Source organism: Meleagris gallopavo, chromosome 19, assembly GCF_905368555.1.
Source record: "Meleagris gallopavo chromosome 19, MGAL_WU_HG_1.1, whole genome shotgun sequence".
NCBI classification, from domain to species: domain Eukaryota; kingdom Metazoa; phylum Chordata; class Aves; order Galliformes; family Phasianidae; genus Meleagris; species Meleagris gallopavo.
Window position 1 is genome coordinate 240,875 of NC_139422.1, and position 23,548 is coordinate 264,422.

The following is a 23,548-nucleotide window of genomic DNA, read 5'->3' on the forward strand; positions in this document are numbered from 1 at the left end:
TGGGAACCACTGGCACTGGGCTGGCCGTGTTGCTGTGGGCTCCTTGGTGGGGCTGCCATGTGCCTGACCCTCGTCTCCATGCCTGACTGTTCTGTTACTGAGCGTGGTGGTCTGGTGTCAAGAGAGCTGGGTTTGTGGCCAGGGCTGTGAGCAGTGCTGTGCACCTCTTCCCTTCTGTTTGGGCTCTGGTCTCACTGCGTTTGCACAGATCTGTGAACGCACAGCCAGGGGTGCTGCTCACAGCTGGAGGCTGCTGTGCACAGCTGCAGCACAGCAGGTCTTGGCTATGCCCAGTCCAATGAGCTGCACTCAGCCCTGACCCTGAGATGGTCAGAAAGGTGCCATGCCACCTAAGCACTCAAGCCTTAAAGTATCTATCACAGGTCCCAGAACTGCTGGCTTCAGAATGAGACAGCACAGGGGGGTCCCCCAGTACTGGAGTCTGATGTTGGGGCTGTTACTGGGCAAGAGGCAGCCCTACAGGGGTCTGGGCTCAACCAGAAGTCGCATCTGGCCCCCAGCCTGCCCCAGGGCATGCAGGATCTCATCCTCTGTGTCCCCAGTGATGCTGTTTGAGGAGTCCAGTCACCCAGGTCTATTTGAGGTTTCTGTTTTCTCCAGTCTGGTTCCATGCCCTTCTTATGCCCTCTGAGGCTGGGCTGTGCGCCCAGCAACCTCCTTAGAGAAGGGGCTGCTCTCTCAGCAGAGCAGTTATTCCAAATGCCAGCAGGAACAGCCGCTTCTTGGGACCCCAGACCATATGTTCTGTGCCTTTGCTTTTCCTCCCTGTCATACAGAAGCTGCTCTCTGCCTGGCCAGCTTCCCTTCTGCCCTGGGCAGTTTGCAGCAGCCCCCGTACCCAGTGTGCAGTCAGACTGCCCACATCTTGCACTCTTAGGCCCTCTCTTTCCACTGCAAACCACTGGGATGTGAACTGAGGACCTGGAGAAGCCACTGTGTTCTGGGACAGGTGGTCCCCTATGGGACAGGGAGTGGAAGCAGGCAGGGTGTGCAGCTAGTGCCTGTGTTTGCTCTCAGCTGCACTCAGTGCTTGCCTGGTGCTTCTCAGCCCTGTGACCTGGCACCCAGTGCAGTGCTCTTGTTCACCTCCATGGTCTCTCACTGCAAGGTGCTCTCTCCTGCCCCAAATCACCTCTCTGCCTCCCACGTTAGCAGCAGCAACCCACCTGTGCTCAGTGTGCCTCTTCCCCCCATCCCAGCTGAGCCCACAGTCACAGTGCAGCCTGCTGAGTGGTGAAGGACCGGCTCTGCCCTGACCATGGCAGCCTCTGCTGCTCCATCCCAGCCTGTGCCCAGGGGATGGCATTGCCCTGAGGTGTTCATCAGCATAGCACTCCGGGCAGGTCCAGTGTCTCTGCAGCATGACCTCGACCTGGCACATGCGCTCATTGCTGTCTGTACGTCTGAGCCTCTTCCAAGGTACAGATTATTGAAGACAGATGCTCCCTCTGCAGGGAGACCTGGCAGGATGGGGAGGGGGTGGAGGTGGCGCTCCCAAAATTCCTACTTTCTTCCGCAGCTGCGTTCCATGGGGACCGTGACTTTACTCTCCCCATTACATCAAGCACAGCTGCCATGGCGGATATCCGCCCCGCTTCCTCCCTGGGGGAGCAGCAGCCATTGAGGAGCAGTGCGGTGCTGGTGGGGCCTCGAGGTGCACAGCAGCAGTGCCACGTGTCCCTGGGAGTGCAGGGGGAGGGCTGAGGTGTGCTGTGAGTGACTGCACCCCACAGGGCTGCTAATGGGCAGCTCCTGCTCGGTGCTGGCCTGACTGGAAGAGGAATGTGCTTTCTTCTCCTATGGACTAAACAAAGCAACCCCAAAGGCATTGTCTCAGAACCAAAGTTTTCTTGAGCCCAAAATGCTTTGTATTGGTTTGAGTTCACTTTGAACGTTTTAAAATATGCTTTTCTTTTTCTTTCTGTATTTAGGGACAGTTCAAAGAGGCCATTTCTAAGTGACGTGCAGATTTGGTTCCATCTTGGTACCTCTGGCATGATCTCCCTGTGCAGAAAAGCATCAACTGCTTTGGGATGCTTCCGAAGTCTTCATTAGATCTTAATGTCTTCCAAAATCCCCATCAGTGCTCAAGCCAAGGCACTTTGCAGGCGGTTTGGTGTGCTAGGCTGGGAGCTGCCCAGGGTTCAGCAGTGAGCCCAAGGCAGCCTGGAGAGAGTTCAGCCACGAGGGCAGTAACCAAGTAAGTAATAGCAGGACAAGGGAAAATGGTTGTAAGTTGAAGGAGGGAAGATTCAGGTTGGATGTCAGGGGGAAGCTCTTTACTATGAGAGTGTGAGGAGCTGAGGGCAGAGGTAGCTTCCTCCCGATGGCTTCCCCTGCCATCCAGCACATGAGGCAGTGCCTCTTCCCCCTTTGCTTCTCTGCCCAAACACCAAGGGCTGTTTCCGACACCGCCGCTTTGCACGTTTTCCTCTGCTGAGCTGAGTCAGCTGCTGTGCCATAGCCAACTCTTAGAAACCCATAAATCTCCTCAAACCTTCTGAAATCATGAAAGCAGCCAAAGGAAGGGAAAAAAAAAGGAGGGGGGGGAAGGAAAAAGAAAGAAATCTTTGTCAATAATACATTTAGGAAAGGATTTTTTCTTCTCTGGGGGGTTCAGTGTTCATCACTCCCATCTTCAAGATTCTTCCTCCGGCCAGCGGGGCTGGAAATGCTGCAGTCTGCTTCAGTGTGAGCCCAGGCTCATGTAACCAGGAGAGCTGCGAGAATACTGCAAAACTTCAGAGGACAGGTGAAACTGGTGGGTCATTGCAGCCACGTGTTTCCCCACATGCTGCAGCCTGGTGCTCATCATGGCCCCTTCTTCTCCCCTTCCCCACAGGTCTCCGAGCCCACCTGCCCCACACCTTGCTGGGCTGTCCCCCAGCAGTCCTCAGCTCCATGCTGGGGGTGAGTTGCCGTGTCCCCACCTCGTGGCAGTGTCACTGTGTCCCAGCTGTGTGCACAGTGCGTGCCGTCCCAAGCGCACAAGCGCATCTCTGCTACTGGGATGAAGAGATGTGGAGAGTTTGGCAGTTGGACACACACCATCCTGCAGGAGCCTGGGAACGACGAATCAGGCATAAAATTAGCTGCAGCTTCTATTGCTGGATTTTATTTTTAAATGCAGTAGAAAATACTGCTGGAGGGGAAATCAAAGGGGTCTAGTCTTGTGCGTGCAGCCTATGGGATCATGGTACCCCAGTCCTATTGTGTATGCCCTGCTCATCCCCAAGCAGCGTGTGGGGCAGGAGCTGGAGGGGCTGCAAACCCACTATCCTTTATGGTGTATCCCCAGGACATGCAGCCAGGCAGTCTGGAAATATGGGGCTATCATGGAAAGCTCTGGGAGGGGCAGAGCCACCGCCTCTCCTGGTGCAAGAGGAAGGTAAATGTGTAGGAGCATTGCAGCAAGGGGTAACAGGAGCTCAGTCTGAAGGGGGATGCTGATGCCAGCGGTTTGCATGAGCCCAAAGGGAGATTGCTGGCATTCCCAGAGAAGAGGAATCCGGAGGCTGTGAACACAGCCTGCACAGAGTGGTTAGCTTTTAAAGCAGTGCAACCTGTACCTGTAATGATGTCATTTGGAAGCTAACACCATTTCCAAGGGCAGAAAATACCAGAATGCTGGATTTCCAGGTGAGCTTCTCAGCACCAGCTTCCCAGTGCCTCCCAGTGACTCCAGAGACAATATGCATTGCCACTCACATGGACAGCACTGGCTGCAGCTGCAGCTTTTGGTATCATGCTGCCATGTCCCATGGATCAGCAGGAGGGAACACTGGCACGCTGCAGCCTGGACCAGTCTCTGCCTCAGCTCCTATAGCTGTGGCAGCCCAGGCCAGCACCCAGCAGCCACTCGGCTGTGGCATTTGGGTTCTGTTTGTAGAAGTACCTCTGCAGTCAGCCACCCACCCAACCGCAGCAGAACCGAAAGCAGGGATCTTAGGGTTCTCTTCCCAACGAAAGCACTCAGTGGGACGTTTGGAAGGGAAGCTGAGTCATTTAGCCAGCACTCATAGGGCTCCAGGTGGTGCAGGGTGGGGGCAGAATGGTGCAGCTCCCAGCTGCTCCTGGGGACCTTGGCTGGGCACAGAGCTGGGGAAGCATCCCAGGACACCGCTATTCCCCACCGTGTTTTCCCAGTCCATTCCTCTGTCCCCTGCTCCAGCTAAGGAACCCATTTTTAGTGAGCACCACCATGCCCTGCTTTCTCTTCTGCTTTGCATTGCAGAATTACAGGCTCATAGAGTGCCATTATTTCCTCCAATTGCAGCTGTTGGCAATGCGTGGTTCAGCTCAAAACTCCAGCTCCCACTAAAAGACAAAAAAAAACCTCCAGTTTTGCCACTGTGTTCAAAAACTGAAAACTGCAACATTATTCTGCAGCTCGTTAGCTGTCTCTCTCTCTCTCTCTCTTTTTTAATCTATTATTTAATTGTCATGATTTTGGAATATCCAACTCTCATTTTTGAGTTCTGAGTCATTTGAGAAACAAAGCCCAAGAGACACAGGGCAGAGCAGGGAGGCAGGAGCTCTGCAGGCGGACTCCCACCAAAGGTCCTGGCTTGGGCAACCAGGAGGGGTGAATATGGAAAGAAATGGCTTTAATCAGCTGATTAGAGCTGATTTGTCCCTGGCCTGGGTATGGGTCAGGTCAATAACCTGACCTCGGCGATAGGCAGTTTTGCAGCAGCTGCACAAAGCTGCTATTACCCCGCACATCCCTGGGTTTACTGGAGGAGCTGAGCCCAGATGCGGCCCAGAAGGCTGCATGGAGGTGGATGTCAAGGCAGTGGCTTAAGGAGAGTGCATTTCCAGCATTCTTTGCCCAAAGCAGTAGCTGGAGCGATCTCCCACCCAGTGCCCAGATGCCTGCAAGTGTGGAACTGGAATCCTGCAGGTTTTGGGCACAAAGCTGGCTGTGATACAGCCCATGGCAGCCACCAAGCTCGGAGTGCTGAGATGGGGAAAGAGGGACTCACATGGCCAGTCCTAAGCCTGGGGGCTTCACTCTCCCATCCTTGTGCCTCAGGAAGCTCACTGTGCTCTCCCTGCAGTCTGTCCTGTGAGTGTCTTCATCTGCTTTGCCTGCACCATCACACCAACACTGCTCTGCTGAGCACATGGGTTCTGCTGCCAGGAGTGATGACACCTCAAGGCAGGATGAGTGCATGCAGGGATCCGGATGGCCACGGACCGGCTCGGTGGGAAGAGGGTGGGAAAATACAGTTTGCACAAAGAGCTCCTTTCCCCATCACTGGGACATGCCCTAGGGCGACAGCTCCAGCAAAGGAAGCGGCTCTCAGGGGGTTTTCTCCTTGTGTTCTGGGGTGTGGGAAGGACTGGAAACATGCCTGCTGGCTGCAGGCACTCCCCTGGGGCCGTGTGCCTCTACAGACAGACAAAAACCATCTATCGAAAGGAAACTCTGTTGCTAGGGTGAGAAACAACAATGCCAGCACACTTACACTGAGTGACGAGGCCAGTGCTTTCCCTGTGGGACGGGCAGGACGTGGCAAGGAGAGGGCACGGGGTGGGGGGCTGCTCCGGGGAAGCAGGGGCATTCTCTGCTCCATTTTTCTGTAATTATATCTCTATCTTGCATAGTTTTTTTTCCTCTTTATCCTTATTCTGTACGAATATGCCTTCATTCCTGAAAGGCTGTTTGGGACTTACAAAATAAAACCCTACAAACAAATAATCAGAAATAAAAAGCACCTGAATCATGAGGCTTAGGAACTGTGAGCGCCCATCCCTGGAGGTGCCCCAGGCCATGGATGGGCCCTGGGCAGCCTGAGCTGGGGGGCAGCCAGCCCACAGCAGGGGTGGGGCTGGGGGCTACGAGGTCCCTCCAACCCAACCATGCTGTGATTCTGTGATTTTGGCATCCCAGCAGAGCAGCCCCATCCAGGTGGCCCAGGGGCAGCTGACAGTGCCACCTTGCAGAGGCGGCCCTATTTCCTGGCTCTTTGGGCACTGGGAATGCTGCTCCCACAGCCAGGGACCCCTCCGTGAGCCTCTGGGCCAGCGCTGCCCTGGGAAATGAGAGAGGGAAAAGGTTTTAGAAAAGAAGGCAAGAATGGAGACTTGTGCTCGGGTTTGGTCTTCGCTTCCAGGCAAGCAAACCTTGCCAGGAGCAGATTATAGCCTTGGATACGCGGGTACATTACTGGTGAGAGGAAAAGCTTTGGGCTCAGAGCTCAGGCTCAGGGCCATCGGGTTGAGCTCCCACCCGGGGGTGCTGCAGAAATTGGCTCAGCAGGAGCTGTCCTCATTTACGCTTTGTTCCATTGCACCTCTTCATTTCTTCCTATCCCAAGGGAACATGAATCTGCAGCCTCATTGCCCACAGATGGAACCCCAGACAAAGCAGCTTCACATTTGTGTGCTGGTGGCTCGATGCCGGAGCCCAGTGCATGCATTGAGGAGAGGTTCAGCAGTTTGGGCAGCCCAGATGCCTGAGTCGTCGGGCTCATGCAGAATTCAGAGTGCCCACGGGTTCTCGAGGAGGATCCCCGGGCTCTCAGCAGGTCAGCATTTTGCTGTAGCAGCTCTTGAGCATGTCATGGGGCTGTGTGAGCCCTGCTGAGCTGTGCTGGTGGTTCGTCTTATCCCACTCGTCCTTATCTCACAATCACTGGGCGCTCCAAGATACATCTCCCTGCACTCACAGATGGGAGCAGAAAATCCCATCACTAATCCCTCCCTTTGGAACTCATCCCATTGCAGTGACTCCAAGCTCATCCCATCCTTCCTGTTATTTCCCAAACACATGTGGAGCTGCAAAGCCGCCCACCAGAGCCCCCAGATGTCTTCTCTTTCCCATCCAGCGAAGATGTGGAGAAGCCCGCCCTGGGCAGCCGGCAGCCCCCATCCCACACACTCCATTCTTCCCACCAGTAAGTCCTTTTGTTCCTTCCAGTTCCTCCACTTGTCACCCGTTCAGCCCAGGCAGTTCGTGCCCAGGTGGCCCCATGTCACCTGCTTTTGTTGGGACAGGTGGATTAGATAAACCTCTTTCCTTTGCCTGGGAAATGAGCTGTCCTGAGGTTTGGGGTGAGCAAGGCGCCCTTCCTTTCCTCGTCTTTGTTCCTCACCTGTTGCTTTGTCCTCAGCAACTGTTTTGGCTTTGAGTTCCTCAGGGTGGGGACGGGCATTGTAGCACAGCTGGAACAGGGGCACAACACCAGGACTGCTTTTCCTGGAGCCTCACCTCCCAGGCAGGAGCTGTGCCTCCTGTGGTTTCCCTGAGCTTGGCAAAGAGCTGAAGTCAATGCCCATGTCAGCTGCTGGTGATACAGACGCTCAGCCCAAGAGCCTACAGATGTGCTGCACGTGCTTGGTGCCAACTCCTAACTCTCCTAACTCAGATTTATGTGGGACCACCACCCAGTGTTTACCCAGACATGCGGCTAGTAAAGGCACAGCTGGAGCTCTGGCTCTGCCCTGCCTGTGCTTATTGCATCCATCCATCTATTCCTCAGGGCTCTCTGGGAAGCAAAGCTGCCATTTAGTGTCATATTCTGCTCATTCTCTGCCTGGCCCATGTAGTGAAAGTGGGCTGTAAGCATGCAGGATTTGCATTAACTCATGGCAGTGTTATTGTAGGGCAGCACAGCCCTGGCCCTGCCTCTGGCTGATGATACTCAAGGCTACAATAGCAGCAGGGTGGCAGGGTGGCGAGGGGGTAGCGTGGCAAGGCAGGAAGACGACAGGGCATCAGAGTGACGAGGCAGTAGGATGATAAAGGGGCAAGGTGACAAGATGGCAGGGTGACAAGGCAGCGGGGTGGTCAGGCTGCACCAGGCTGGCTCCCTGCTGAGCTGTATACTCATTGAACCTGCTTACTCAGGCAGATCTTTTGCTTCAAAATCTGGGTCCCTGCAGAGGTGACATCTGTGCCACTAGAGTGTTCCTTGCACTGCTGGTGTCCAGAACCCACATGTCCTTGGTTTCCTCAGACAAACAAGGCTGAACTCTCTTCTTCCCATGGCATTAGGAAATCCCCTGCTCTATCCTCTTCTCCCTTTCTTTCCTTTTTTCCTCTGATTTCATTCATGCCTGGAACTTATTATGTACTCCTCAATACGGATTGCCCATCTGATATCACCAATTCACTGCAAGCACTGTGTCCTCCTGGGGCCATAGCTGGAATGTCCCTGTGGGGCTGGTGCTGCCTGCACAGCGTGGGTAGAGGCACAGCTGCCCCACTCTGACCCACAGCCCCAGGGATGGTCAGGATGGGAGCTGCTATTCACCTGGCAGCGGGCCTGGCTCCGGGTGTAGCAGTGTCACTGCACTGCTTGCAGCATCACTGGATATTTCTCTGGTTCGATGTGAGTTTGTGTGTCTGTAATTCCCCTTGCATGGCTGGGACTGCGTCCAGCCCAGGGGAATGTCCCAGTGCTTGATGCTTCCCTGCCTGTGCTGGAAGATGGGTCTCCCGAGATGTCAGCTTTGGCTTGAGGCTCTGCTGAGGCCCTGAGGGCTGTGATGTGAGCAGCACTGCAGTGGAAGGGTGGTGGGTGCACGGCTGTATTGAAGTGCTCCAGAGATTCCTCACTCTGCAGCTCCCTGGAAAGCAGTGCCAGTGCGAGGCACACTGGGAATCACAGCAGCTAATGGCCAGGGCTGGCCATGGGCTCCCTCAGAGCTCAGTTTGAGCTATTCCAGACATTCCTCATTCAACACTGGTCAGAAGAAAGCTTAGTTCCTCTTCAAACAGCCTCTGAAGACCTCTCCTCACTGCTGATTCAGCCAGGAAGAGAAATGCCAAGTTTGGCAGCCATCGGGGGAAGAGTTACGAGTGATCCAGAGGAGATCCTTCTGCCTCTGTGTTCATCCCCAGCGTGCTGTGCCTATGGCAGCTGCAGGAGTGCACCTCAGGAGTGCTATGGGGTGAGGAGAGCAGTGGGAAGCAGCAGGAGCAGTCCAGACAGTTGAGACGGAAAACTGAGTGGAGCCTACAATGCCATCAGTGGGGCAGGAAGGTGGAGGTAACTGCACTCTGCTAATCCTTGCACCCAGCGCTTCTGGTATTAGCAGCAGTAGACTTAAAGGAAAGGGGAACACATAATTCTTTTTTTCCTACATAAATCTGTACATGAATGTCTTGAAGTTCATTGGCATAGGTTTTCCAGCAGCTAAATACTGAAAGTGAGGAGTTATCCTCATCTGCACAGACAGATGAGGTAATGGTGGAGAATCACAGACTCGTAGAATCCTAGAATGGCCTGGGTCAAAAAGGCCCACAGTGCTCATCCAGTTCCAACCCCCTGCTGTGTGCAGGTCGCCAACCAGCAGCCCAGGCTGCCCAGAGCCACATCCAGCCTGGCCCTGAATGCCTGCAGGGATGGGGCATCCACAGCCTCCTTGGGCAACCTGTTCCACTGCCTCACCACCCTCTGCATGAAAAACTTCCTCCTCATATCCAACCCAAACCTCCCCTGGCTCACTTTAAAACCATTCCCCTTGTCCTATCACCATCCACCCTCACAAACAGCTGTTTATCCTCTCCCTTCAAGTACTGGAAGGCCACAATGAGGTATCCCTGCAGCCTTCTCTTCTCCAAGCTAAACAAGCCCAGTTCCTAGGCACACTGCCCTCACTGTGTCCCTGTAGCAGCTTTCCCTTCCCCAGCCCTGCTCCAGGCACTGCTGCAGCCCCAAGCAGAACAGAGGGGTGCTGGGGTTCCTGCTCTGCAGCCAAAAGGCCGAAACAAATCATAGAACGGCCTGGGTTGAAAAGGAGCACAATGATCATCTAGTTTCAACCCCCCAAAACAAAGCCCGTGTGGGTCTGGTGAGCCTCCCTCCCACTGCCTCTCCTGCATAGGGATGGTTTCCCCCTCAGCAGTGGCACATGGCGGTGGGAGCACTTCCTCCTTCCCCATCACGCAGCGGCTCACCAGCGCCATAGAGCCCCACAGGCTGTGAGCAGGAGCCGGGTGCTCTGCTGGTTCTCCTGCAGAGAGAAGCTCAGGAAGGAGTGGTGCTCGGGGGTACAGCGCTGGGGCTGCCCCGGTGGATTCCCTTCCAGCAGTGGAGCTGCCACGATGTGCAATGAGCATCTTGCTTCAGAAACAAGCACTGCGAGGAAGCCTGCAGGGAGCTGAAGGAGCCCTCCTGCACAAAGCCCAGCTGGGGCTGGAAGCTGCTTTCACTCCTCTCCTTGGTGATATCTCCTTGTTTATTATTTTGCTCACTGTTTGATCCCTCCTTGTAAGCAAGCTCAAAATGTCCTTCTCAGGCAGGGCCCCAGCCTTGCTTGGCTTGCTGCTCCATTTGGAAACGCGTTACATTATTCACTTGTGACCATATTAAAAACAATCCCAATATATATCTGAGCTCCTTAGGGCTGTCATAAACTTGCAATGATTAAAAGCAGAAACACGTTGGTAACACTTAATCTTGGTAGGCGAGACTCTTCAGAGCTTTCCATAGCATTCCATAGCTATGGAATTGCACGCACTGAAACCCTCGGGGTGTTGGGGACGAGAGGGTCCCCCTTTTCCCAGAGCCCAACTGGGGATGGGGGCGCGGGGGGCTGAACCCACGGGAGCGTGATGCCCGGGGGCCAGGCGGGGGCTGCGCCCTGGGACAGGGACAACGCCCGGGGCGGGGGGAGATGGAGCTGAGTCCCGTGAGGGGGCGTAGGGCTGCGGGGGGCCGAGAGCCCGGGGCGGGGGTCGGCGCGGGGCCGAGCGGCACGGCAGAGCCCGGTGTCCCGCCCGGGTGGGCCGGGGCGGCGGTGACTCAGCCGGGAGAGGCGGGCGAGGAGGAGGAGGAGGAGGAGCGGCGGCCGCCGCAGAGCCGCTCACCTGCCCCCACCGAGCAGCGGCAGCGGCAGCGCCCGCCCGGCCCCGCCATGGCCCGCCGGGCCGCCGCCGTGCTGCTGCTGCTCGCTCTCGGCTGCCTCCTGGGCATCCTCCTGCTCTGCCTCGGCTCCGGGGACACGCGCGGCCCGCCGAGCTTCAAGGTGAGCCGGGGGGGACCGCGCTGCGGGGCGGGGGTCCCGGGAGTGCCCCGAGAGCCGGGCGGCCCCTGCGAGGGGGGGCGGCTCCGCGATGCGCCGCTCCCGCTGCGGTCCTCGAGCCGCTGCCGCTGCTGCTGCCGCGGGGTCGGGGCGGGGGGGCGGCGCGCCGGGCGCCTCCAGCTGCACTGCGGGGCGAGGAGCGCTCTTGTCTGTGAGAACGAGCTGCTCTTTTTTCTTTTTTTTTCATTGTAAATTCAGGCACTGAAGGAAGTTCCAACCAACTCCTTGCTGCGGAAGTGCTCCAATTCACTCTTTTGCTGCCCGGATCTTTTGTTTTAAAAAAAATCCCGTGTCCTCCAGGGACAGACAGCTAGTGCAGGAGGAGCAGGCTCCTGTCCTGGAAAGTGGTTCACCCAAACCTCTTTCTCACCCCGAGCTTTCTGAGCCAGCCTGGATGCCAGCTGTGTGTCTTCTCTCTGGGTTTGACCGATGCAGTAAAGATTAGGTTGAGAAAATGAGCTGGTTTAGCTGGGGTGATAGTCCCCAGTTGTCAGTAGACTTTAATAATTAACTCTTTCCCTGTGACACATTGCTCTGCTGTGTGCTGTGGCATTTAGGACTGGGTTTATAGCTGTTTTCCAGATGGATTTCGCCCCTTGGGACAGAGGGGAAACAGATGGACCCCTGCTGAGTCCCACCTGTGTTTGCAGCGCTTTGGTTGCTGTGCAAAGCCTGTTCTCCTGCAGTGGAAGCTCAAAGCCAGCTGTGCTCAGGGGATCCCTTTCCACTCCCTGCAGGTTGGGGCTGCACACAGGTTCCCGAGGTTGAGCCCAGGGACCCGGGCTTTGCCCTGTTTCTGGATGGAGCAAGCATAGACGTGATCCAGCACAGTGACCACAGTGGGGCCATTGTCACCGCAACACTGCCCCACAGCCACCCTGGAAGCCAGCAGCTGTGTCCCCAGCCCCACTTGGGGCAGGAGGAGGCTGAGGCAGTGAATCAGGGGGTGCCAGCCCCACAGCCAGCCAGCAGCTCCCCAGGCTGTGTCACACTGCTGTGAGACGAAGGTGCCCTTGGGGGAGGTGGGATGTGAGTGCCTGCTGGCCTCGGGATCAGCGCTGGGATCAGGCTTTGGGCAGTGGCAGGAGTTGTGCCATGGCCCTGCTCTGTCGTGGCTGTGAGTGCGGGCTGCAGGCCCATCCTGCCGCCGTACTTGGTGGCTTGGTTGTCTCATTAGCAGCAACTGGTGGATGGTAGCTCGGCTCACTGGCGAGCTAAGGTTAACCCATAGCTCCACTTCTCCTTCCAGCTCCTTTGCTTGGAATATAGCCCTAAAAATACCCCAGATTATTTATTCTGCTGCCAGAGGGACTGATCTTGGGAGTGTGCTCTTCTCCTTCCCTTCTGGGTACACAGCTGAACTTACAGCATCGCAGCCTCACAGCTCCAAGCTGTTTTCTTTCCTTCTGTGGGATCAGCGGATCCCGTGGGTACACAGCTCAGCTGTCACGGTGCCACCAGATGCTGGCGTTGTGGGACTGTCCCACGCCCTGGGGCCAGGTCTGTGGACATGTCTGCAAAGCCATGCCAGGGTGCTTGTGGCCAGGGCAGGGCACAGGAGCTGGCACCATGGCAGGACTTGTCCCCAAGTGCCATGCAGAAGCTGTTGGTACATGTGTATCCCAGGTCTAGAGGGCTCTGCCCAGTCTGAGAGGAGAGGGTCTGCCCTCAGAAGCTTTTGGAGCAGAGGGCACAGGGACAGCCCCATTGGGAGCAGTGGGTTCTGCAAACCACACAGATGCAACCCCATGCAGCAGCTCCAGGCTGCAGCTGAGCACAGAAATGGGGGTTCAGTGCATGTCACCAGATAGACATACCTCTCTCCAGCTCCTGCTCAGGGTGAGCACAGAGGAAGCGAAAGGATGAAATGTGGTTAAGAGGAGGGTGTGGGTGAGATGCAGCCTCTGTCTCCCTCACCCTCACAGAGCTCAGGTCTTGCTCTTGGTGTGGGCTGCTTGGTCCGGTTTGCCTTGCATGGCAGTTGGGCCACAGCATCTTGCAGAGTGTGCCCTGCTCTCTGCAGGCCCCAGCAGGCAGAGCAGCTGTCCCAGACATGCACATGCTCACCATGGGGCACACACATGCCTATGCACATACATACATGCAAGCACATATTCACAGGCACTTAAATGCACGTGCACATATCCACACAGGCACCTGCATGCACAGACACAAGCCTGCACGCTTGCATGCATTTTCTCACCCCTACATCTATATCTACAGTAAACGTGCCCACACATCTATGTGTACACATGCACATACCCTCCTGGGGACCCTCACCTGCAGGGCCCTGTCCCCACCAGCAGCCCGCAGGCAGGGCCGGGACAGAAGCAGCCTGTCTGGGGGCCACATGGGTGGTGGAGGGCTTCATGGCATGCAGGTAAAGCCCTTCTCCATCTCCAGGTTTAGGATGGAGGTGGTCTCACCCTGGGGAAATGCTCAGCTGGGGCAGCAGCACAGCCCCAGCCAGTGCAGGAACCCTAGCGATCCCACGCCCTCAGAGGGGTTTGGGGGCTGTGGCTGGGTGGGACGGGGTGGCTCCTCCTGGAGCCGTGTAACCGTGCTTGGCAGGAGGAGAGGGGTTATTTATAGCCGGAGAATGGCCGAGCCTTACAAGGGCAGGCAGGGATGAGGTGGCGGACTGCCCTTCTTTGGAGCGTGGGGTCCCGGAGCAGCTCCCAGGTGTCCTCCCGCCCGGCGGGGAAGCACTCGGCCAGCGGAGCGCTTCTCCGCGTCCCCCCGCCCTGAGCAGCGCCTGTTCCGCTGCCCGCGGTGCCCCGGGCCGGGAGGGAGCGCGGTGTGCGTGGCGGGGCCGTGCTGGGCGCAGCGCTGCTCGCCTGCGGGAAGCGCCCGGCTGACCCCCACCTCTCCGCCTGCAGTACGGCATCGTGCTGGACGCCGGGTCCTCCCACACGGCCGTGTTCATCTACAAGTGGCCCGCGGACAAGGAGAACGACACTGGGGTGGTCAGCGAGCACAGCATGTGCGATGTGGAGGGTAAGGGCTGTCTCGGCAGCGGCGGTGGCACGTCCCTCGCCGGCCCCGCTGCCTCCCCGTGCTCCCAGCAGGAGCAAGGAGGTCCTAGCAGGGGTCCTGCTCTGCTCCCTAAACCACCCCCGTTCCCAGGGAAGATGTGCTCGGAACACGCCAACGGTTTCTCTCCAAACCCAGGGTGGTTGACTGCCCAGCAGAGAGTGAGCTGTGGGCAGGGAAGTGTAGCTGAGCCCCATTTCGCTGTCGTTGTGTCCATCCACAGCAACCCTCATCCTTTCTGAGCATCCGGGAAGGGGGGAGGCAAAGCCACTCCCCGAGCATCCTCCGCCCATCACCATGGCTGCAGGGCGATGCAGTTTCCCTCTCCGCAGGTCCTGGCATCTCCAGCTACAGCTCCAAACCTCCGGCTGCTGGGAAAAGCTTAGAACACTGCCTGAGCCAGGCTATGAGAGACGTGCCCAAGGAGAAGCATGCAGGCACTCCGCTCTACCTGGGTGCCACGGCTGGCATGCGCCTGCTCAGGTGAGTGTTAACCCTGCTGTGCTGCCAGGGGGTCTGGGGACGCCCCTGAAGGGATGTGGCCCTTCCCCACCTGCCTGCAGCTCTCTCTCTGTCCCTTGCACTGCTGTGTCTCTGTCTCTCCTGCAGAATTGCAGACCCAAAGTCCTCAGACGCCGTCCTCAGTGAAGTGATGGCCACACTGAAGTCGTACCCCTTTGATTTCCGGGGAGCAAAGATCCTGTCAGGGGAAGAGGAGGGGGTGTTTGGCTGGGTCACAGCAAACTACCTCCTGGAGAACTTCATCAAGGTGGGCAGGGGCACACAGTGGGGCCAGCAGGGCAGTCAGGCTGTCCTGCAGCTCATCACGTCCCACACCCACCGCTGTCTCCTTGCCTAGCGTGGTTGGCTTGGGGAATGGATCCAATCCAAGAAGAGGACCCTGGGGGCCATGGACTTCGGAGGCGCTTCCACACAGATCACCTTTGAAACCAGTGATGCCATTGAAGATCCCAGAAATGAGGTGATGCTGAAGCTGTATGGCCAGCCATACAAGGTGTACACCCACAGCTTCCTCTGCTATGGAAGGGACCAGGTCCTCAAGAGGCTGCTCTCAAAGGTCCTCAAGGTACTGGCATGTGCTCGCCTGTCACCACCCCAGCATTCATACAGAGTGGCAGGCACCAGACCTGGCTCCTTTCAAGCACCTTGCTTTGGACTCGTGGCTGACCCTGGGTTCAGCAGTGGGGGCTGGGGAGGGATGATTTGCAGAAACCCAAGGGTTGCCAGGCATCCCACTTCCCCTGCAAGCATCTCTTAGCCCTGTTCACTAGGACGGGCCAGCTGCACACATTTCCCAGCCAACTCAATGCAGCTCAACTCAAAAGCCAATACTGGCTTTTGCCCCTTAAGCCTCTCCCACAGTTCCAGGGCTTCCTCCTCTCTCCTTAAGTCTGTGTCAATCATCTCCAGACACTGGTGGCAACTGCTGGCTTCTGTGCTCCTCTGAGTCCCGCTGCCCAGGCTCATCAGAACCTCCCCAGCAGGAACCGGAGGCAATGCAGCACTGGGGCTGCGGCACAGGGGAGCTGGGATGACGTGTGTTGCTCCTCCGGCAGGCTGAGAACTACCAAGAAACTGTCGCCAATCCTTGCTGGCCCACGGGCTACCACAAGAGTCTGTCACTGAGCAGCATTTATGACAGCCCCTGCACGGAGAAAGAGCGGCCCGGCCTTCCCCTCAGCACCACCGTCGTCGTGTCTGGCACCGGGAATGGGAACCTCTGTGCTGTGCACGTCAGCAAGCTCTTTGACTTCACCAACTGCTCCTTCTCCCGCTGCTCCTTCGATGGCGTTTTCCAGCCTGAGGTTTCAGGAAACTTCATTGTAAGTCCCAGCACAGCGCAGGGTGGTGGGCTGGCCGTGTGGAGGGCCCAGGTGTCACACGGCAGCAAAGCCGGACTGCAGCTCTGCAAGGATGGTTGCTTGTGCCCACCACGCTGGTTACAGCAGCTCTCTGTGGTGCAGGTTTGCTCCCAGCTTGTTCTACAGCTGCTTCCATTCCTCCATTAGGCCTTCTCTGCCTTCTTCTACACGGTGGACTTCATCCAGACAGTGATGGAGAGACCTGTGCACTTGCCCAGTGACCTGAAGGACGCTGCTGAGACCATCTGTGCCACCAGCTGGAATGAGGTGGGCTCCCAGGCACATGGGGGAGGAGAGGGCTGCTTTGCATGGCGCATCCCCCAGGCTCTGAGAGCAGCCCTCAGAGGGGCCTGGGTGTCCTTGCACCCTCCCATCCCATGCAGGATGGAGAGGGTTGGTGATGGTTCCCACATGGGACCAAAAGAGGCTCAAGAGGGTATGAGCAGAACCTTGGCCAGCCAGCTGCAATCACCCAGCTTCTGACTACAGAAACTTCCTGGATCCTACTGGCTTGATCTCTTTTCTCTGTCCCTCCATGGTCCTATTCAGCTGTACCAGAAAGCTCCCAGGCTGGAGAAGAGGCTGCCTGACTACTGTGCTACCAGCATGTTTGTTTATCTGCTCATCACAAAGGGCTACAACTTCAACAACCGCTCCTTCCCCAGTATTGCCTTCCAGAAAAAGGTGGGTAACACCAGGGCACATAGCTATCCCATGGTATTCATTCAACACTGGGACAAAAAGTAAGAGATGAACCCACAGCAAGAGCTGAGCCATGTGTGAGGGAAGGTCCTCGGGAACAGGAGCAGGGTGGGACTCCCAGTTTTGGGGCATATATTTTGGGAACAAATGAACTGAGTTAACCATAGGGTGGTTAGGAGTCAGGAATTTCAAGGTCCACCAGTTCCTCTTTGGCCCTCCAAACAGCGGAGATCTCTAACAACCCAGGCTTGTTGGGAAGTGAGCTCAGGGCAGGATCCCAACTTCGCCAAGTCCAACCACATACATAGGGTGTGGGGTGGGGAGCAAGGCCAGGACTGTCCCAAGCAGATAAGATCCTCCTCCCATCAGATGAGACCACTTAAGCACATGGACACTGACCCACCTGGGCACTCTTTGTGCCCAGGCTGGCCAGACCCACAGGTGAGCAAGGACTCAGGCTGCTGTGAGCTGCCCTCCATTAGGCTGACAATGGAAAGTCCCCCGAGACTCGCAGAGCTGGGCTGACCAGAGCGGTGACCGTGCTGTGCTGTTTCCACAGGCAGGAGAAACCTCCATCGGTTGGGCCCTTGGCTACATGCTGAACCTCACCAACATGATCCCGGCAGAGGAGCCTGCTTCCCACAGAAGCATGCTGTACAACTACTGGGTCATCCTCATCCTGCTCTTTGTGATCACCACCCTGACAGCTCTGCTGACTGCTGTCTACCTGCTCCGGCACAGCAAGTCCAGCACAATCTAACCATGGGACAGGACAGGCCTTCTCTGCAGCACCCAACACCATCCTTCCTGCTGGAGTCTCTGTGGTCTGAGTACTTGGGATTCAGCAAGTGCTCGGAGACACTCTCCCTGACACCTGATGCTGTATGCCCCAGAAGGAAAGCTGCCCCTTTTTGCCCTCCCTTTGCTTTCAAGCTGCAGAAAGAGGGGGATAAAAGAGGAGGAGAATGTCTTAAGGGATTCCCAGTGCTACTCAGGGACAGATGCTGGAGCAGTCTTGAGGTCTGGACATTCATATCTGGGGTATCTGTCTGCCTCTTGACTCGGGCTGGTCTGGGCCAGTGAGCCCACACAACTGTATTCCCACATACATGGGGAGGGTGGGGAGTATTACTCTAGTCCTAATAGCCAACTCACTACCTGTCCCTGGAGAACATGGGCTGGGAGTCCCCAGCCATTCCGGGGAGCTCTGGGCGTCACCCAGAACTTAACTGTCTTTCTGGTGGATGCACAAACCCCACTGAACAAATCCTGGCCTGGACTTCCACCTGTCTCTGCTCAGGGCCATCAGGTAGAGGCTTAGCAACAAGCAGAGCAGGCAGCTTCTTGTGCCCCCCAGCAATCAGATGCAGTGCCTTCCTCATTCCTGCAGTCCCTATGCCAGTCTCAGCTCTGCCACAAGTGCTGCCTTGGGCTCCCAGCTGCTGCAGCAGGGGCACAAACTTGCTGCAGGCTTTGTGCAGCTTGAGGGTTCAAGCCCTGCATCACCCCAAGGCAGACATCTGGGAGGATGTGCCTTTATTTCTGAATGAGTGAAGAAAAAAAAAAGGGACATGGGAACATGCAGGAAGGCTTGTGGGCTTTGTTTTCTTTTGTTTTGTTCGTTCTTTTTTTATAATCAGAAATAAACCTTTGTAACCACTCCTGTGGCTTTGTTGGTATGACAGCAGTGGGCTGACAAGGGCTGGCTGTGCTGCAGGCGTGGGGGCACAGGTGGGCTCCACTGGGACACAGCTGCATGCCCAGCTTTACCTGAAGGACTCACTCTCTTCAAGCCTGCCCAGTGCTCAGACACAGCCGTAGCTTTGTAGCCTGCAGAATCCCCAAAGAGAGCCCAGGCTGGGCTTATAGTCCAGGATCACACTCACCTGGAAATGGAAGTTTCAGGCAGCCTAGCTGAGAAGTTCAGGCTTCCCAAACACGGCCATCCCAAAGGTGCACACAGGCAGCTCCGCTCTGCGCAGTCCCTGAGCTCCAGGGCACACAGGAAAGGCTCTGATGGCCACACAGGGCAGAACAGCAGCCAGCAGAAATTCAGTTTGTCAGGGCAGGCTGCTCTGAGCTGCCAGGCCCACAGAGCCACCTGGACAACTGCACAGAGGCCATCCCAGCTCCTCAACCCCACCTGCTCACAGCCTGCTGCCCGGCCACGTTCCTCAGGAGCCCTCCCTGTTCTCACTGCACCATTTCTCCTCACCGACTGACATCCTGCCCTGCTCTCATCGCGTTCCTGTAGCACCGTGCTCTGCTTAATGAGCCCTTTTCTCATTTCAGCTGTTCTGACAGCTGCTTCCCACCTCCCCGGAGGAGCAAACGGGATTCTCACTCACGATGCTCCAACGTTTCCTCCCGCCTCCTCCTTTCCCAGCGCAGGCGCTCCCTCCCGCGGCTCTGCTCAGTGACTGCGCCCGGCTCTCCGGCGGAAGGAAGCGCTTCTGTTCCCCTCGGAAGACGAACTGTTGCCGCCCCGCTGGAAGAAAGCGGCTTGCTGCAGCACCGGGGCTGGGTTTTCCCATCTGAGAAATTCAGCTGCAACCGATTCAGAGCTGCACATCCACACAGAGCTGCCGGCTTAACCTACGGGCTTCATTCGAGGGTTGCAATTAGGGGAGAAAAAAAGACTTAAAATTCCAGATCTTCCCGGGTGCCTCTCTGGGCGTTTGAGCATTCCCTTCCCCGTGGGTACAGCATCCAGAGGCAGAGCCCGAGGCCAGCAGGGTGTCACAGCCTGGCTCTGGGCACGTACACCCTGCTCCCCCCCTTGGGACAGACAGCAAGGCTGAAGATTCAGGGCAGCAGCGTTTGGGCGAGCAAACAAGTCGTGCTGTTATGAGCACAGGGAGACTGTGATCAGCAATGCTCAATGACCAGAGAGTGTGGCAGCAGCTCTGCCTCCTCACCGTTCTGTCTGGACACGTCCACGTCTAGAGATGTTTTGCAGCCCAGCAAACTTGGACTGTGACTCTTGTGGTCTCAGAGAGACCAGATTTTTCTGCTTCAACATACAGCAGAGGGGATGTGTCCATGTGACGTTTGCCACCAGCTCCTTCCATCCCACTGCCAGACATGACTTCCTTCACAGTGTGTGCATTCAGCTCGGGACTTTTATTGGGTGCTCACACAGAATTGCTGGGGACCCCTCTGAGCTCCCCTGCAGCACTGCAGATGTCTCCCACACTGCAGGGGCACAGCAAGCAAACAGAAGGGTTGAGGGCAGCAGCTGCAGGATGTGGGCATAGCACACTGTGCTCCTGGCTACTCCACGACGTCCCCATATTTGTTCCTCCTCACGGGTGGTGGCACTCTCTCTGCATCCTCCAGGCCAAGCAGGTTGTCTGCAACACGCAAGAACAAGCTCCTTGGACCTAGATGATCCCAGCATGTTTGGCAGGGGCAAGAAGAGAAGCACAGAGCCCCAGGAAAGTGCTTAATATCTCTTCAGCTTTACTGAGCTCCAGCAGCACGATGTCAACGGGGACAGCAGGAGGCAGCCACAGGAAGCCCCAGCGTGTCCGCTCCAGCCCGGCCTTTCCCACTGAGCAGTGGCTCAAGCACAAGCACGGTTTGCTAGCTCATCCCCAGCCCTATTCCTTCTCCAGCAAACAAAAAGTCTCGGCTCTTGTGAATGCACAAAATGGGCAGGCCAGCAGGCAGTGGCTGTGCCAGGTTGCTGCTTAGCAGGCAATGGGCACAGAGCACTGCAGGGCACCGGGTCAGGGCAGGCAGGGCAGGGAGCACTGACAGCCCTGAACTGCTGCAATCCCGGGGATCTGCTGCTGCTGCCCTGCAGAAGGGGGGTCCTCAACTGGAGGGTGTCACTATGGGACATGAGGACAAGGATGCAGCCAGCAGCCAGCTTAGTTACGAGGCAGGAATGGCCAAGAGCCGCAGCAGGGAAGAACCAAGCCAAGCCCAGGGAGAGCCGTGGGAGAAACAAAACCCACCTGCAGGCTGCGGCACTCTGTCAGCCATGCGGTGCTCCTGCGGGGACGTGCCCGTCTCCAAATAAATCCAGAAGTCCGAGCATTTCTGCGTCTCCGCTCTGGTCACCATATAGCTGGCCAAGGACCCCGCCACTGGACAGACCGGCACGCGGGTGTCCTCCCTCTAACGCAGGCTATGCAGCTGCCCGTGAGCAGCGCCCGATCCCCCCCGGGCACTGGGGAGCAGAAGGGCGCTCGGCCGACAACCGCAAACGCGGCTCCGCTCCCGCAGGCCGGGCTGCGCTCCCCGCGGGGCCCCGCGCCGTCACCGGGCAGGGAGCGAGGCCGGGGGGGTCGGCGCGGGGCACTCACCCACAGACAGCAGCAGGTTCCACTGCAGCGCGTACGGCAGCCTCTTGTTCACCAGCTTCTGCACGGCAAACGCAGCGCCGCTGCCTGCCCAAACAGCGAGCCAGGCGGTCCCGTCAGGGCCGGGGGGCAGTTAGCACCGGGCAGCCCCGCCCGCCGCGTCCCTCCGCGGCCGTACCTGCCAGGAAGGTGCCGATGCCCTTCATGAAGGCGTGGGCCTGGCACGCCGCGTACTGCTGCAGCGCCTGCGGGGACACCGTCAGCGCGGGGACACCGGCCCCGTCCGCCCCGCTCCCCCCGGCCTCGCCGCCCCGCACGCACCGGGTGTTTGGCAGCCACGCCGTCCTCCACCCGCCGCAGCCCGAGGTGCACCATCACGGGGCCGGCCGTTCCCGCAGCGCCGCCCGCACCGCCCCTTCCGGCACTGCCATGGCGGAGCTCTCGGGGCCGTTCGGAGTTCTGCGGGACGGCCCGGACCGCTACCTCTGCTACTGCCGACCCGCGTCCGGCCCCGGCTCGGCCGCCACCGTCTAGTGAGTGCCGGGCGGGACGGGGCGGGGGCCGATGGGGCCCGGCCTGAACCTCTGCTCCGCAGTGTGACCGACGCGCTGGAAATGTGGGCCGCGCGGCTCGGCGGGGATTCGCCGGAGGACGGCGTCGCGGAGCTCAGGTGGGCGCCCGGCGAGTGAGGGGGACCCGGGACTTCCGTTCGTCCGTCCTTCCCCCGCCGGGCTGCGGGCCCCGGCTCACCGCGCTCCATCCCAGCAGGGCAGCGCTGGGCCGCGGGGCCGTCTCGCTGGGGCTGCGGGACGGGGCGGTCACGCTGCGGCTGCGGGAGCGGCACGAGGCGCTGCTGCTTCCCCGGCTGCCCGCTGCCGAGGCGCGGCCGCAGCTCCAAGCGCTGCTGTTCGCCATGGCCGCTCGCGTCCGGGACCTGGAGGAGCGCTTGGAAGGTGCGGCCGCTGGACGGGGCGGGGGGAGAGAGGCGGGCGGCTCGCAGCCGTCGGAGGGGCACCGCGGGAGGGGGGGATCTTTACAGCATCCACCTCTCCTGCTGCGGCTGCCGTGTGCCCACGGGCGGGGCCATCCGGAGCACCTCGGGCAGGAGATCCCCCGCGTGAAGCCGCGCTCCACGTGCAGTAGCACAGCCGTGTTCTCAGGGCACCTCCGTGCGCAGAAGTGCCCTTCCTGGTGGGGAGGTCCCTGCGTGGAGGTGGACGGGAGGAGGGAGCCGTATGGACGTGCAGGGCAGGGAATTGCCGGGCAGGGAAGTGCTGGGCAGGCGCTGGCGTGAGCTGTGACCACTGCTCCTGTCACACAGTGCTGGGCACGCTGAGCTACAGCCCCGAGAAGAACACCCTCCAGAGCCAGCAGCCCATCCTGCCAGGTGAGCGATTCTGGGGGCTGTGCTGCACATTCATTTGCTTTCTCATCCCCCAGGAGGCTGCGGGGGCTGGGAGCCCCCCAGAGTCCTGAGCCTCCTCTGCCGTGGCTGCTGCCCGCACTGCTGTCGGTGCCCTCCCTGGCACGGGAGGAGCGGGCAGGCAGTGTGCCCAGCTGCAGGGGAGGGCCGGCACTGATGCTCTCCCAGACTGAAGGCCCTGGCAGCTCCCTCAGGCCTTCCTCACCCACTGTGGCTGCCATAGGTGCTCTCAGGGCTCAGAAGGGCCTGCAGAGCTGCCAGAGCCCCCCACTGACCTCTTGCTTTCCCTGTCCCTCCTTCCCCCCCCCCGTCTGAGGCAGACCCCAGCCCCAGAAAGAACAGGGCTGCTGGCTCCGCTTTGCCGGCAAAGAGAAAGATCCCGGGAGAGTCCCTCATTAACCCTGGCTTCAAAAGGTACGTGCTGCTCCACAGCCCGGTGCTGGACCTGGGATCTGCTGGGCCGTGCTCTGCGGGGTGCACAGCTCGGTGTGACTCCCTGTATCCTTTTCTAGCAAGTCTGTTCCATCTGGAGTGGACTTTGAAGACTCATGACCTGCGCTGTTCCATCCTCCCAACAGCAGCCTTGTCATCCACGTGTGGCCACTGAGGTCTGCCTGCACCATGCTGCTCTGCAGGTGCAATGTGTGCAGGGCTGGGTTGCGTGGGGCAGGCAGCACCAGGTAGACCCAGTGGGCAGTGGCTCCTTGGCTGTGCTGGGGCACAGCTCTGGGGACAGGCGAGGCAGCGGTGACAAAGTGGTAGCTTTTTGCCATGCAGCTTTTCCCTGCTGACAGGTGCCACCCCTCTGCCCCACTTGCTATGAGTTGCTGGGGTTTTTAAAAGAGCATCAAAAGATATTTTTTAAAGGTTGTTTGTGCTTAACTTATTGCCAGTAAAGCTGGTTTCTGGTTTTGGCCAGCAGGTCTGGGTACCCAGCCAGCATGACGGTGTGTGTGTGTCATTTCATTCTACACTTCTATTGCTCAGCAGCCAATTTCAGCTCAATCTGGAAGCTCAAAGGCTCCAAGGAGTGCACTTTCTCACCAGTTTTGTGCCAATGGACGGGTGGGTGACTGGTGAGAGCCTCTCCACCCTCCCAAAGAGCAAAGCCATGCGCAGGGGGCAGCTACAGCGGCAGA

At 58.2% G+C, this 23,548-nt stretch overlaps 3 protein-coding genes across 7 annotated transcripts; 2 read left to right on the forward strand and 1 right to left on the reverse strand.

Moving 5' to 3' along the window:
* Window positions 1-10,740: 10,740 nt before the first annotated feature.
* On the forward strand, window positions 10,741-18,336 carry ENTPD2 (ectonucleoside triphosphate diphosphohydrolase 2). Of its 3 annotated transcripts, none has more exons than XM_085239476.1 (9): window positions 10,741-11,001; window positions 13,938-14,055; window positions 14,424-14,574; window positions 14,701-14,860; window positions 14,951-15,178; window positions 15,669-15,935; window positions 16,122-16,241; window positions 16,524-16,658; window positions 17,236-18,336. In XM_085239476.1, the coding sequence occupies exons 1-9, from the start codon at window positions 10,891-10,893 to the stop codon at window positions 17,434-17,436; spliced, it is 1,491 nt and encodes a 496-aa protein (XP_085095602.1). In that variant the 5' UTR covers window positions 10,741-10,890; the 3' UTR covers window positions 17,437-18,336. The 3 variants fall into 3 exon arrangements, with proteins under 3 accessions (XP_085095602.1, XP_085095603.1, XP_085095604.1); XM_085239477.1 differs by lacking the exon at window positions 10,741-11,001 and adding an exon at window positions 13,672-13,740; XM_085239478.1 differs by lacking the exon at window positions 10,741-11,001 and adding an exon at window positions 13,715-13,857.
* Window positions 18,337-19,780: 1,444 nt separating this feature from the next.
* On the reverse strand, window positions 19,781-21,441 carry TMEM141 (transmembrane protein 141). 2 transcript variants are annotated; one of them, XM_085239487.1, is made up of 5 exons: window positions 21,308-21,441; window positions 21,165-21,231; window positions 20,990-21,073; window positions 20,639-20,770; window positions 19,781-20,029 (listed from the first exon to the last, which is right to left on the reverse strand). In XM_085239487.1, the coding sequence occupies exons 1-5, from the start codon at window positions 21,359-21,361 to the stop codon at window positions 19,950-19,952; spliced, it is 417 nt and encodes a 138-aa protein (XP_085095613.1). In that variant the 5' UTR covers window positions 21,362-21,441; the 3' UTR covers window positions 19,781-19,949. The 2 variants fall into 2 exon arrangements, with proteins under 2 accessions (XP_085095613.1, XP_085095612.1); XM_085239486.1 differs by having other exon boundaries at window positions 19,781-20,059.
* On the forward strand, window positions 21,384-23,351 carry PAXX (PAXX non-homologous end joining factor). Of its 2 annotated transcripts, none has more exons than XM_085239479.1 (6): window positions 21,384-21,519; window positions 21,582-21,656; window positions 21,752-21,939; window positions 22,308-22,373; window positions 22,730-22,823; window positions 22,922-23,351. In XM_085239479.1, the coding sequence occupies exons 1-6, from the start codon at window positions 21,416-21,418 to the stop codon at window positions 22,959-22,961; spliced, it is 567 nt and encodes a 188-aa protein (XP_085095605.1). In that variant the 5' UTR covers window positions 21,384-21,415; the 3' UTR covers window positions 22,962-23,351. The 2 variants fall into 2 exon arrangements, with proteins under 2 accessions (XP_085095605.1, XP_085095606.1); XM_085239480.1 differs by having other exon boundaries at window positions 21,755-21,939.
* Window positions 23,352-23,548: the final 197 nt, after the last annotated feature.